We start from the raw sequence: 15,000 nt of genomic DNA on the forward strand, positions 1-15,000 counted from the left end.
TAATGTGGCTATGCAGCAATTTAGGTTGAGTCTTTGCCTTGCTTGCGATGTCATTTTCGTATTGTCTTTCTGCCTCTCTTCTCATTCTGACATATTCATTCCTGGCATTCTGGTATCTTTCTCTGCTCTCCAGTGTCCTGTTTTTCCTATAGTTTCTCCATGCCCTTTTACTTTGCTGCTTAGCTAGCCTACATCTCTGATTAAACCATGGGTTTCTCATCTTCATTTCTCTGTTTTCCTTTTGGACTGGGACAAACTTGTTTGCTGCATCCTTGCACTTCTGCGTGCGTTTGTTTATTTGTTTGTTTGTTTGTTTGTTTGTTTTGTGTGTTGTGTGTTGTGTGTGTGTTTGTGAGGGGAAGGGGAGAGTGTGTGTGTATGGGAGGTGAGGGAGTGTGAGTGTAAGCGTGCATGCGCTTGCACGAACTCTCAAAGAAGCTACAGTCAAGAACCTACGCCAACAAGACTTCAGCTCTCGGACCCGCCATTGAACCACTAGATCGACACTCTGTGAGGACCCGGATCGAGTTCTCTCGATTCGTCGCTGCGTAAAAAACACGACTGTTTTGCCATGCCAGAAACACACGAACCCAAGCAACCCACCAACCCTTACCTAATCTATCGAGGCCGATGCATAGAAAACGTTAATTTTACGGAGCATTTATTTTTGCTAAAACGTCGCATTTTTAACGGATTGCTCAATTCCGTAATAAATGCGACCTATTAGGGAGTCGAAACGGGAAAATTGATGACGCTATCCGAAGTAAGCCGCCGGTACCAGGCCGCTGAAGGAGCGGGTACCAGGCCGCTGAAGGAGCGGGTACCAGGCCGCTGAAGGAGAGGGTACCAGGCCGCTGAAGGAGCGGGTACCAGGCCGCTGAAGGAGAGGGTACCAGGCCGCTGAAAGAGCGGGTACCAGACCGCTGAAGGAGCGGGTACCAGACCGCTGAAGGAGCGGGTACCAGGCCGCTGAAGAGAGCGGGTACCAGGACACTGAAGGAGCGGGTACCAGGCCGCTGAAGGAGAGGGTACCAGGCCGCTGAAGGAGCGGGTACCAGGCCGCTGAAGGAGCGGATACCAGGCCGCTGAAGGAGCGGGTACCAGGCCGCTGAAGGAGCGGGTACCAGGCCGCTGAAGGAGCGGGTACCAGACCGCTGAAGGAGCGGGTACCAGGCCGCTGAAGGGAGCGGGTACCAGGACACTGAAGGAGCGGGTACCAGGCCGCTGAAGGAGAGGGTACCAGGCTGCTGATGGAGTGGGTACCAGGCTGCTGATGGAGTGGGTACCAGGCTGCTGAAGGAGAGGGTACCAGACCGCTGAAAGAGCGGGTACCAGGCCGCTGAAGGAGCGGGTACCAGGCCGCTGAATGGGCGGGTACCAGGCTGCTGAAGGAGCGGGTACCAGGCTGCTGGAGGAGCGGGTACTAGGCCGCTGAAGGAGCGGGTACCAGGCCGCTGAAGGAGCGGGTACCAGGCCGCTGAAGGAGAGGGTACCGGGCCGCTGAAGGAGCGGGTACCAGGCCGCTGAAGGAGCGGGTACTAGGCTGCTGATTGAGGGGGTACCAGGCTGCTGAAGGAGAGGGTACCAGGCCGCTGAAGAAGCGGGTACCAGGCCGGTGAAGGAGCGGGTACCAGGCTGCTGAAGGAGAGGGTACCAGGCCGCTGAAGGAGCGGGTACCAGGCCGGTGAAGGAGCGGGTACCAGGCTGCTGAAGGAGCGGGTACCAGGCTGCTGAAGGAGCGGGTACCAGGCCGCTGAAGGAGCAGGTACCAGGCTGCTGATGGAGGGGGTACCAGGCTGCTGAAGGAGAGGGTACCAGACCGCTGAAGGAGCGGGTACCAGGCCGCTGAATGGGCGGGTACCAGGCTGCTGAATGAGCGGGTACCAGGCTGCTGAAGGAGCGGGTACTAGGCCGCTGAAGGAGCGGGTACCAGGCTGCTGATGGAGGGGGTACCAGGCTGCTGAAGGAGAGGGTACCAGGCCGCTGAAGGAGCGGGTACCAGGCCGCTGAAGGAGCGGGTACCAGGCTGCTGAAGGAGAGGGTACCAAGCCGCTGAAGGAGCGGGTACCAGGCCGGTGAAGGAGCGGGTACCAGGCCGGTGAAGGAGCGGGTACCAGGCTGCTGAAGGAGAGGGTACCAGGCCGCTGAAGGAGCGGGTACCAGGCCGCTGAAGGAGCGGGTACCAGGCCGCTGAATGGGCGGGTACCAGGCCGCTGAAGGAGCGGGTACCAGGCTGCTGAAGGAGCGGGTACCAGGCCGCTGAATGGTCAGGTACCAGGCTGCTGAAGGAGCGGGTACCAGGCTGCTGAAGGAGAGGGTACCAGACCGCTGAAGGAGCGGGTACCAGGCCGCTGAAGGAGAAGGTACCAGGCTGCTGAAGGAGCGGGTACCAGGCCGCTGAAGGAGAAGGTACCAGGCTGCTGAAGGAGCGGATACCTGGCCGCTGTAGGAGAGGGTTCCAGGCTGGTGTAGGAGCGGGTACCAGACCGCTGAAGGAGCGGGTACCAGGCTGCTGAAGGAGCGGGTACCAGGCTGCTGAAGGAGCGGGTACCAGGCTGCTGAAGGAGAGGGTACCAGGCCGCTGAAAGAGAGGGTACCAGGCCGCTGAAGGAGAGGGTACCAGGCCGCTGAAGGAGCGGGTACCAGGCCGCTGAAGGAGCGGGTACCAGGCCGCTGAAGGAGAGGGTACCAGGCCGCTGATGGAGCGGGTACCAGGCCGCTGAAGGAGCGGGTACCAGGCCGCTGAAGGAAGCGGATACCAGGCCACTGAAGGAGCGGGTACGAGGCCGCTGAAGGAGAGGGTACCAGGCCGCTGAAGGAAGCGGATACCAGGCCGCTGAAGGAGCGGGTACCAGGCCGCTGAAGGAGCGGGTACCAGACCGCTGAAGGAGCGGGTACCAGGCCGGTGAAGGAAGCGGGTACCAGGCCGCTGAAGGAGAGGGTACCAGGCCGCTGAAGGAGTGGGTACCAGGCCGCTGAAGGAGCGGGTACCAGGCTGCTGAAGGAGCGGGTACCAGGCCGCTGAATGGGAGGGTACCAGGCTGCTGAAGGAGCGGGTACCAGGCCGCTGAAGGAGCGGGTACCAGGCTGCTGAAGGAGCGGGTACCAGGCCGCTGAAGGAGAGGGTACCAGGCCGCTGAAGGGAGCGGTACCAGGCCGCTGAAGGAGAGGGTACCAGGCCGCTGAAGGAGAGGGTACCAGGCCGCTGAAGGAGAGGGTACCAGGCCGCTGAAGGAGCGGGTACCAGGCCGCTGAAGGAGCGGGTACCAGGCCGCTGAAGGAGAGGGTACCAGGCCGCTGAAGGAGAGGGTACCAGGCCGCTGAAGGAGAGGGTACCAGGCCGCTGAAGGAGAGGGTACCAGGCCGCTGAAGGAGAGGGTACCAGGCCGCTGAAGGAGCGGGTACCAGGCCGCTGAAGGAGCGGGTACCAGGCCGCTGAAGGAGAGGGTACCAGGCCGCTGAAGGAGCTGGTACCAGGCCGCTGAAGGAGCGGGTACCAGGCCGCTGAAGGAGCGGGTACCAGGCCGCTGAAGGAGCTGGTACCAGGCCGCTGAAGGAGCGGGTACCAGGCCGCTGAAGGAGCGGGTACCAGGCCGCTGAAGGAGCGGGTACCAGGCCAAGTTACGACTTTCGAATTTTTTGGAAGTCACGAATTAAGGGATTAATGTGTTGCGTGATTAGTGCCCGTCCGTGAGCCCCGTTACTGTGCGTCCGTGAGCCCCGTTACTGTGCGTCCGTGAGCCCCGTTACTGTGCGTCCGTGAGCCCCGTTACTGTGCGTCCGTGAGCCCCGTTACTGTGCGTCCGTGAGCCCCGTTACTGTGCGTCCGTGAGCCCCGTTACTGTGCGTCCGTGAGCCCCGTTACTGTGCGTCCGTGAGCCCCGTTACTGTGCGTCCGTGAGCCCCGTTACTGTGCGTCCGTGAGCCCCGTTACTGTGCGTCCGTGAGCCCCGTTACTGTGCGTCCGTGTACGTTCTCAGTCACTGTGCGTCCGTGTACGTTCTCAGTCACTGTGCGTCCGTGTACGTTCTCAGTCACTGTGCGTCCGTGTACGTTCTCAGTCACTGTGCGTCCGTGTACGTTCTCAGTCACTGTGCGTCCGTGTACGTTCTCAGTCACTGTGTGTCCGTGTACGTTCTCAGTCACTGTGCGTCCGTGTACGTTCTCAGTCACTGTGTGTCCGTGTACGTTCTCAGTCACTGTGCGTCCGTGTACGTTCTCAGTCACTGTGTGTCCGTGTACGTTCTCAGTCACTGTGCGTCCGTGTACGTTCTCAGTCACTGTGTGTCCGTGTACGTTCTCAGTCACTGTGCGTCCGTGTACGTTCTCAGTCACTGTGTGTCCGTGTACGTTCTCAGTCACTGTGCGTCCGTGTACGTTCTCAGTCACTGTGCGTCCATGTATGTTCTCAGTCACTGTGCGTCCGTGTACGTTCTCAGTCACTGTGCGTCCGTGTACGTTCTCACTGTGCGGTACGTGAGGTCCGTTATTAGCTATTTGTGATGGATGGATATCTTAAAATTGAACAGAACACCAGGCGCTAACAGCCCCTTGTTCTGTTCGAACTACTGTGTGCTCCAGCGGCGCTAACAGCCCCTTGTTCTGTTCGAACTACTGTGTGCTCCAGCGGTGCTAACAGCCCCTTGTTCTGTTCGAACTACTGTGTGCTCCAGCGGCGCTAACAGCCCCTTGTTCTGTTCGAACTACTGTGTGCTCTTGCGGCGCTAACAGCCCCTTGTTCTGTTCGAACTACTGTGTGCTCTAGCGGTGCTAACAGCCCCTTGTTCTGTTCGAACTACTGTGTGCTCTTGCGGTGCTAACAGCCCCTTGTTCTGTTCGAACTACTGTGTGCTCCAGCGGTGCTAACAGCCCCTTGTTCTGTTCGAACTACTGTGTGCTCCAGCGGTGCTAACAGCCCCTTGTTCTGTTCGAACTACTGTGTGCTCCAGCGGTGCTAACAACCCCTTGTTCTGTTCGAACTACTGCAGTTACAGCGGCGCTAACAGCCCCTTGTTCTGTTCGAACTACTGTGTGCTCCAGCGGTGCTAACAACCCCTTGTTCTGTTCGAACTACTGCAGTTACAGCGGCGCTAACAGCCCCTTGTTCTGTTCGAACTACTGCAGTTACAGCGGCGCTAACAACCCCTTGTTCTGTTCGAACTACTGCAGTTACAGCGGCGCTAACAACCCCTTGTTCTGTTCGAACTACTGCAGTTACAGCGGCGCTAACAGCCCCTTGTTCTGTTCGAACTACTGCAGTTACAGCGGCGCTAACAACCCCTTGTTCTGTTCGAACTACTGCAGTTACAGCGGTGCTAACAACCCCTTGTTCTGTTCGAACTACTGCAGTTACAGCGGTGCTAACAACCCCTTGTTCTGTTCGAACTACTGCAGTTACAGCGGCGCTAACAACCCAATGATTCTGATGAAAAAGTTTGTTCAAACAATGTATCAGACATCGTAAGTGCGCCAGACGTCGGAGATACATCTTGCCAGACATCGTAAGTGTCCCAGACATCGTAGCTCCATCATACCAGGCATCGTAGGTGTCCCAGACATCGTAGCTCCATCATACCAGGCATCGTAGGTGTCCGAGACATCGTAGCTCCATCATACCAGGCATCGTAGGTGTCCGAGACATCGTAGCTCCATCATACCAGGCATCGTAGGTGTCCGAAACATCGTAGCTCCATCATACCAGGCATCGTAGGTGTCCCAGACATCGTAGCTCCATCATACCAGGCATCGTAGGTGTCCGAGACATCGTAGCTCCATCATACCAGGCATCGTAGGTGTCCGAGACATCATAGCTCCATCATACCAGGCATCGTAGGTGTCCGAGACATCGTAGCTCCATCATACCAGGCATCGTAGGTGTCCGAGACATCGTTGCTCCATCTTACCAGACATCGTAAGTGTCCGAGACATCGTAGCTCCATCTTACCAGATATCGTAAGTGTCCCAGACGTCGGAACTCAATCTTACCAGACATCGTAAGTGTCTCAGACATCGTAGCTCCATCTTACTAGACATCGTAAGTGTCCCAGACATCGTAACTCCATCTTACCAAACATCGTAAGTGTCTCAGACATCGCGGCCAGCATTCACCAGGCATTTACACAACACCTTACGAAACCTGTAGATCTTCCCACAATCATGGCGGCTTTATTGACATATATTAACCAGGTTATGAACCCCGATGCACCGTACGAGGTTGTTTACAACAATAACAACCTGGTGTTGTGAAGTTTACAACCTCGTAAACTGTTGAAAGAAGTGTAAACAAAGCCAACTATAATTGCGGAAAGATGCAGAGGCTTCGTAAGTGCGTGTGAATGCTTGTTGAATATTGGCACGTCCCTCGACACCAATTTGCGGGATCTAATCCTCCTCAACAACGGTGTATAACTGCTACAAAGGTGTGCGGATTAATTAACCCAATAGGTAATTGAGAAGGAGGTAATTGCGCACTTATATACAGGTACTAGAGGGGTGGGTTTTCGTCACACGACCCTGGCAGCCTCCAGTTCATCTCGGAGATGACAGCCTATTGTTTTCGCCTGCTTGGAGTGGTTGGTACAGCGATGGTTTAGTATCTGGTTGGGTCTGGGGTTCGATTCCCTCCCGAGGGGTGCTAGGGGTTTGGGGGAGCGTTCCTGTACTTCGTTCCTTGTGTCCCAGCTCCTTGTTCTCATATCCCAGCTCCTTGGGCCTTATATCCCAGCTCCTTGTTCTCATATCCCAGCTCCTTGGGCCTTATATCCCAGCTCCTTGTTCTCATATTCCAGCTCCTTGTCCTCATATCCCAGCTCCTTGTCCTCATATCCCAGCTCCTTGTCCTCATATCCCAGCTCCTTGTCCTCATATCCCAGCTCCTTGTCCTCATATCCCAGCTCCTTGTCCTCATATCCCAGCTCCTGGTCTCCCACCGCGAGCTCTGTATAGTTGACTGAACGTTACTCGCGCTAATTTTACCCACTGGCTCTAAGATATATCTCCAGCAAACGCACAGTTGAGAGGCGGGACCAAAGAGCCAGAGCTCAACCCCCGCAAGCACAACTAGGTGAGTACAACGTGAATGTGGCATTGGAGTAATGTTGCCTCAACGTCATATTAAACGTCGCTAAGACGTTCCGTGTTGTAAAGTATTCAGTGTGAGACGTACCGCGTTTCTTGGTCAGTATACACCGAGAGTATACTTTTATCCTGGACAAAGGTATACTTCAGGACTAAAGTATACTTGCTGGTTGGTCAGTAAGGTGTTGCGGTGGTCTTAATAACCTTCCAGAGGTTGATAGGTCTTAAGTCCAACACCAAACTTGCTGGTTGGTCAGTAAGGTGTTGTGGTGGTCTTAATAACCCTCCAGAGGTTGATAGGTCTTAAGTCCAACACCAAACTTGCTGGTTGGTCAGTAAGGTGTTGTGGTGGTCTTAATAACCCTCCAGAGGTTGATAGGTCTTAAGTCCAACACCAAACTTGCTGGTTGGTCAGTAAGGTGTTGTGGTGGTCTTAATAACCCTCCAGAGGTTGATAGGTCTTAAGTCCAACACCAAACTTGTTGGTTGGTCAGTAAGGTGTTGTGGTGGCCTTAATAACCCTCCAGAGGTTGCTAGGTCTTAAGTCCAACACCAAACTTGCTGGTTGGTCAGTAAGGTGTTGTGGTGGTCTTAATAACCCTCCAGAGGTTGCTAGGTCTTAAGTCCAACACCAAACTTGCTGGTTGGTCAGTAAGGTGTTGTGGTGGCCTTAATAACCCTCCAGAGGTTGATAGGTCTTAAATCCTACACCAAACTTGCTGGTTGGTCAGTAAGGTGTTGTGGTGGCCTTAATAACCCTCCAGATGTCAATAGACCTTAAGTCCAACCCCCCAAAAAGGAACATAGTATACAAAGTTACTTACATCCTGGAAGTCTGTGATCTCGGCACTCATGGTGGTAGAGGATAGTAGTGGTGGTGGAGTCAGCAGTAAGTCCAGACAGTGGTGATCTTCCCACCACACAAATGCCCAAGCACACACACAGGTGCCAAGAGTCGGGTTGAGGGGGGGGTTGGTGGTCTCCTCAACTAGCGCCACACTATAAGAGGACAGTTGGTAACAACCGCGCAGGCCATTCCGTTTTCCATCTAAAACCACACTTGAACGGTTTGGGGAAGGGTTGGCGGCCTGAGGGAATTACAACCTGAAGCACATCACATCAACACGTGGGATAAGGAGACGCTACACAAAAAAATTATCTCCAGTTGCAACTGGCACTAAAAAAATCACTGTCGCGGGGGGGAGTCTTTTTTTCCTTTTTTAGGGGAGGTGGGGGGGTGGCGTAGCGTAGATAGGTTTGCAACAAAGACACTGTTGCGTGCACGAATCACTTGAGGGAAGTGATTACAGGATATCACCTCGGGTCAATCCCCCTTACACAGGTGCACAAACACATACACACACACACACGAGCCAAAAAAGCGATGCCCCCATTAAAGACAGACACAGTGTATATAGCGTCCAGCGACGTGTTATTCCAGGACCGTTATAGGTGAGGGCGTGTGTTGCGCCCAGCAGTGGTGTCTGTGTGCGCTGACTTCGCGCAATGATGGGGGGGGTGAGCGGGACACCCTCTCTCCTGTCTCTCCGCTTGGTTGTCGAACTCCTCACCTCCTAACAAACCCCCACCACTACCACCCTACCCCAACCACTCCCGCCCTCAATTACAACCCCGCTGGTCCAACCACCCGCCATATACGCCTATACGAGGGGAAAAAACTCAATTAATAGATTAGATTACTTGGGAAAATAGAGTTGGGGCAAATAGAGCATCGATAACCGCGTGGCTACGCCCAGCCCCCTTTTCCAGCGGCCCCGCCCAGGCAGGTAAGAGTTGGAACTAACGAGAAGTGGAGCACCTGGTGGCTCCGGCACGCGCACACCAGTACACCTCCACCATCACTCTTCCTCGCACACATATTTCTACATATTTCAACCTGTCGCTTTCATTCGAACCCGTTACATACTATGGGTCTGGCGCTGAAGGTTTCCTGAAAACTCCCGCTTTAAAGGAGTGAGCAAATTGCTAGATATGACAGTCTGCGCACTGTAGGTGCATTAATAACTAGTTCTAGTCTATTTTAGCTCTTCACATATATATATACTGATGCTATCGGATAATTACATAAACCTCTAATGTATCTAGAGCACAAGATGCACTAGAGAATATGTCATCAGATATATTCTATTTAATAACTAGATAAAAGGTATCGACATTAATAGTAATTTTGATTCACAAGAACATGTTTACGAAGAACAAGTGAACAGTTGAAGGAACAGCTGAGCTACAGTAATGAGGGCAATGATTGGTTCTCCTGCAGCAACAACATCATCGCCTTTCCAAAGGACCTCAGAGGGAGCAAGTAGAAGATAACTCCATAAGTTCCCGCCTCGTCCAGCGCGCCTATGGGCCTCTGAACAGCCCTACAGAGTGCCGAACTGGGCGTGTACCCCGCCGCCTAGGGGGGCGTGGCTTGCTCAGAACCCCGCCCTCTCCTGCGCTAACCACAGTGCACGAAAGATCTGGGGCAATGTGGCGGGGGTTGGCTCCACCCACACAGTACGCTGGCCAAATACGCCTTCTCCTCAATCACTTCTAACCTAAAATCACTTCTACTTTCCAGTCCCCATACGCCCTCGACGCTCTCCTCTCTCCCCCTAAGAACATTCCTAACTGGGAAGAACCCTACATAGCCAAAGACGATCCCTGCAAATGCATTGCAAGGCTCCGGTGGCGGCAATTACTCCATGCTGGCCTGCAGGGGGGGGGGGACTGGGAACTGAAAGGACAACCTTGAGCCACTTCAGAGACCCCCAGAGGCTTGGTCATTAGCCTTATTTTATCACACTCTACTCCAGCGATACTCATCTGGCAACCCTAAACTGGGTGCCGATGCAACGCCGGAAAAATTGCACTGTAATTTCTGAAGTTCCTGTAACCAGCGCTTGCTGCGTTATTTAGGGATTCCTAGGGCTTATTTTGTGGGATTCCTAAGGCTTATTTGGGGGATTTCTAAGGCTTAGTGGGGGATTCCTAAGGCTTAGTGGGGGATTCCTAAGGCTTATTTGGGGATTCCTAAGGCTTATTGGGGGGATTCCTAAGGCTTATTTGGGCATTCCAAAAGCTTATTTTGGGGTTCCTAAGGCTTATTTGGGGATTTCTAAGGCTTATTTTGGGGATTCCTAAGGCTTATTGGGGGGATTCCTTAGGCTTATTTGAGGGATTGCTAAGGCTTATTTGAGGGATTGCTAAGGCTTATTTGGAGATTCCTAAGGCTTATTTAGGGCATTCCTAAGGCTTATTTGGGGATTCCTAAGGCTTATTTGGAGATTCCTAAGGCTTATTTGGGGATTCCTAAGGCTTATTGGGGATTCCTAAGGCTTATTTGGGCATTCCTAAGGCTTATTTGGGGATTCCTAAGGCTTATATGGGGATTCCTAAGGCTTATTTTGGGGATTCCTAAGGCTTATTGGGGGATTCTTAAAGCTTATTTGGGGATTCTTAAGGCTTATTAGGGGATTCCTAAGGCTTATTTGGGGATCCCTAAGGCTTATTTTGGAGGATTCCTAAGGCATATTTGGGGATTCCTAACGCTTATTTTAAGATTCCTAAGACTTATTAGAGCGCAATAAGGCTTTCTAAGACGGATTAAATCTTACTAAGGCGTATTAAGGACTCCTTAGACTTATTAAAGTTTATTAAGTTCCATAAGATATATTTAGACTTCCTAAGACTTATTCTTACTTCTAGGTCATAGAGGCTTAAGTCTGAGACTATATGGATTGAAGTCTTTTCCATGAGCCTTGAAAAGACTGAAGAACACTTAAGTAACTGTCTACAAGACATCAGTCTTATCTGGCTAGGTGACAACACATCTGGCTAGGTGACAACACATATCTGGCTAGGTGACAACACTTATCTGGCTAGGTGACAACACATCCGGCTAGGTGACAACACATCTGGCTAGGTGACAACACATCTGGCTAGGTGACAACACATATCTGGCTAGGTGACAACACATCTGACTAGGTGACAACACATCTGGCTAGGTGACAACACATCTGGCTAGGTGACAACACATATCTGGCTAGGTGACAACACATCTGGCTAGGTGACAACACATCTGGCTAGGTGACAACACATCTGGCTAGGTGACAACACATCCGGCTAGGTGACAACACATATCTGGCTAGGTGACAACACATCTGGCTAGGTGACAACACATCTGGCTAGGTGCCAACACTTATCTGGCTAGGTGACAACACATCTGGCTAGGTGACAACACTTATCTGGCTAGGTGACAACACACATCTGGCTAGGTGACAACACACATCTGGCTAGGTGACAACACATCTGGCTAGGTGACAACACATATCTGGCTAGGTGACAACACATCTGGCTAGGTGACAACACATATCTGGCTAGGTGACAACACATCTGGCTAGGTGACAACACATATTTGGCTAGGTGACAACACATATCTGGCTAGGTGACAACACATCCGGCTAGGTGACAACACACATCTGGCTAGGTGACAACACATATCTGACTAGGTGGCAACACATATCTGGCTAGGTGACAACACATCTGGCTAGGTGACAACACATATCTGACTAGGTGACATCAATCACATTTGACCGACAACTGACCTTCCCTGGGATGGAAGCTACAGCAGTTGTCTAACTCCCGAGCACCTATTTACTGGTGAACAGGTGCATCAGGTGTAATATCTCTATACAGAGCTAATACTCCATTTAATTTTTATCAAAAAACTCTCACCAAATTTATTAGGAGAGAGATCTTCAATAATGAAATATACAATAACTTTCAATAGAAACATTACTAAATCTGGTTTAATACAAATCACAGAGAAATACAATGTGAACTTTAGTAATGGTTTATATAATTTGGATAATTTTTATTAATTGATCAATTAAATAAGCATTTGAATAAGATCAGTAATACACAGTTATCTCAATTATATCTCACTATTATCCCATTAGTATTGTTAATTCCTGGAACTCACATGTATTGATCAGTGGGCCTTTTGTAGCTTCCTCTTAAGTTTCTGAACACAAACATATATCCACCACCGACTTGTAATATTGACCTATTCACTTAAGGGTTATTCATGCCCATGCTATCTCTTGGGTGGCTTAATCTTTATCAATTAATCAATCATAATATTCATCCTTCTGAAGATGTATTGATCAATATGAAAATAATATAGACATATGCTGTCTCATTTGTTCTCTTTGTGGTCAATAGCGTCACCAATATGTGTTAATTACTCATCAGGTGTTGATTACTCATTATGTGTTAGCTATTCATCACGTGTTAATCACTCATCATGTGTTAATTTCATGAGAGTGGAAATAGGCTGATCTAAAATCACTCTCTTCACCCCACACACACACCCCACACACACACACACCCACACACCCACCCACACACACACACCCCACACACACACACCCACACACCCACCCACACACACACACACACACACACACACACCCCACACCCTACACCTACACCCACACCCACACACACCCCACCCACCCACACACATAACCCCCCACACTCACACCCCACACCCCCCCAAAGGTCTTCACACCCCTCCAGAAGCTCAGTAAGGAATACTTTGTATTAGATACAAACTCCAAAGGTTATATTATGATGTACCATGATATAAGTGGAGTGGAAATACTACCTCTCGTTCCTCTCTCTCTCTCTCTCTCTCTCTCTCTCTCTCTCTCTCTCTCTCTCTCTCTCTCTCTCTCTCTCTCTCTCTCTCTCTCTCTCTCTCTCTCTCTCTGTCTCTCTCTCTCTCTCTCTCTCTCTCTCTCTCTCTCTCTCTCTCTCTCTCTCTCTCTCTCTCTCTCTCTCTCTCTCTCTCTCTCTCTCTCTCTCTCTCTCTCTCTCACACTGAGAGAAGGGAAGATAATGTGAATATGAATACGTAACATTCTCCAGGAAGTGACGCGTTCCTCGCTATTACCTGAATTCCAGTAGTTTCATTACATCCAGTTTACACACATCCAGGGGCCTGATAGCTGAGTGGACTGGACTCGTAATCCTATGGGTCCGGGTTCGATCCCTAGTGATGGCAGAAACAAAATTGGGCAGAGATCTTTCACCCTGATATGCTCCTGTTACCTACTGCATTATGTAGGTACCTGGGAGTTAGACAGCTGTTACGGGCTGCTTACTGTACTCACCTAATTGTATTCACCTAATTGTGCTTGCGGAGGTTGAGCTCTGGCTCTTTGGTCCCGCCTCTCAACCGTCAATCAACTGGTGTACAGGTTCCTGAGCCTACTGGGCTCTATCATATCTACACTTGAAACTGTGTATGGAGTCAGCCTCCACCACATCACTGCCTAAGAAACTGTGTGTGAAATTGTGTGTGTGTGTGTGTGTGTGTGTGTGTGTGTGTGTGTGTGTGTGTGTGTGTGTGTGTGTGTGTGTGTGTGTGTGTGTGTGTGTGTGTGTGTGTGTGTGTGTGTGTGTATTCACCTAATTGTGTTTGCGGGGGTTGAGCTTTGCTCTTTCGGCCCGCCTTTCAACTGTCAATCAACTGTTTCCACTACTACTACTTTTTTTTTCTCTGAAAAAGAAAAACTCAGCCCATCTCGCCGGCGCCCGGGATTGAACCCGGGACCACAGGATCACTTGTCCAACGCGCTGTTCGCTCGGCCACCAGCCTCCCCCCACTGTAGAGTCACTCTCCACTGTGTGTTTGTGTGTTTACGCGTTTCGAAAGAAATCGAGTAACCACCATTAGATTCAATTACGCTCAAATCACGTCATTTAACCCAACCATGGTAACTGGCATTTTTGATTCATAAATTTCAATAATAATTGATCTATTGTGTATCGCATATGACACAGAGTCACCCCCCCCCCTCGCAACAAGGCTCCAGGGGTCACGGGTCAAGGCTGAGGTTAAAACCGCATTTTTGGCTTCAGTTTCAACCCGGTGCTGGTCCGAGCTGGATTACTCCTTCAGGCCGGTGGAAGTCTCCAACCCTCCTTCCAAGGGTATCGATTTATTGTTTGTATACATGTAGCGGGGTTGGTTAGTTACACACACACACACACACACACACACACACACACACACACACACACACACACACACACACACACACACACACACACACACAGACGCCGCCAAAATTATGCGAAGGATTAAGACAGAGGAGGACAGCTTGAGGCTTCAAGAGGACCTGGACAAGCTGCAGGAATGGTCGAACAAATGGTTGTTAGATTTTAACCCAAGCAAATGTAATGTAATGAAGATAGGTGTAGGAAACAGGAGACCAGATACAAGGTATCACTTGGGAGATGAAATACTTCAAGAGTCAGAGAGAGAGAGAAAGACCTGGGGGTTGATATCACGCCAGACCTGTCCCCTGAAGCTCATATCAAGAGGATAACATCAGCAGCATATGCCAGGTTGGCTAACATAAGAACGGCATTTAGAAACATGTGTAAAGAATCTTTCAGAACATTATATACCACATATATCAGACCAATCCTGGAGTATGCGGCTCCAGCATGGAGTCCATATCTAGTCAAGCATAAGACTAAACTGGAAAAGGTTCAAAGGTTTGCCCACCAGATTAGTACCCGAGCTGAGAGGTTTGAGCTACGAGGAGAGACTACGGGAATTAAACCTCACTTCGCTGGAAGACAGAAGAGTTAGGGGGGACATGATCACCACATTCAAGATTCTCAAGGGAATCGACAGGGTAGATAAAGACAGTCTATTTAACACAAGGGGAACACGCACTAGAGGACACAGGTGGAAACTGAGCGCCCAAATGAGCCACAGAAATATTAGAAAGAACTTTTTTAGTGTCAGAGTGGTTGACAAATGGAATGCATTAGGAAGTGATGTGGTGGAGGCTGACTCCATACGCAGTTTCAAGTGTAGATATGATAGAGCCCAATAGG

At 50.9% G+C, this 15,000-nt stretch overlaps 1 protein-coding gene across 1 annotated transcript in view; it reads right to left on the reverse strand.

Annotated features, from left to right (window-relative positions):
- The window catches only part of LOC123748664 (Krueppel-like factor 5), a 193,492-nt gene extending 184,924 nt beyond the window's left edge, over positions 1 to 8,568 (reverse strand). Inside the window, exon 1 of the mRNA XM_069322737.1 lies at positions 7,902 to 8,568. Coding sequence (XP_069178838.1) covers positions 7,902 to 7,931 — 30 coding nt within the window. The 5' untranslated portion in view covers positions 7,932 to 8,568. The remainder of the gene's footprint in view (positions 1 to 7,901) is intronic.
- Positions 8,569 to 15,000: the final 6,432 nt, after the last annotated feature.

This window comes from Procambarus clarkii, chromosome 11 (assembly GCF_040958095.1).
Source record: "Procambarus clarkii isolate CNS0578487 chromosome 11, FALCON_Pclarkii_2.0, whole genome shotgun sequence".
Lineage (NCBI taxonomy): Eukaryota > Metazoa > Arthropoda > Malacostraca > Decapoda > Cambaridae > Procambarus > Procambarus clarkii.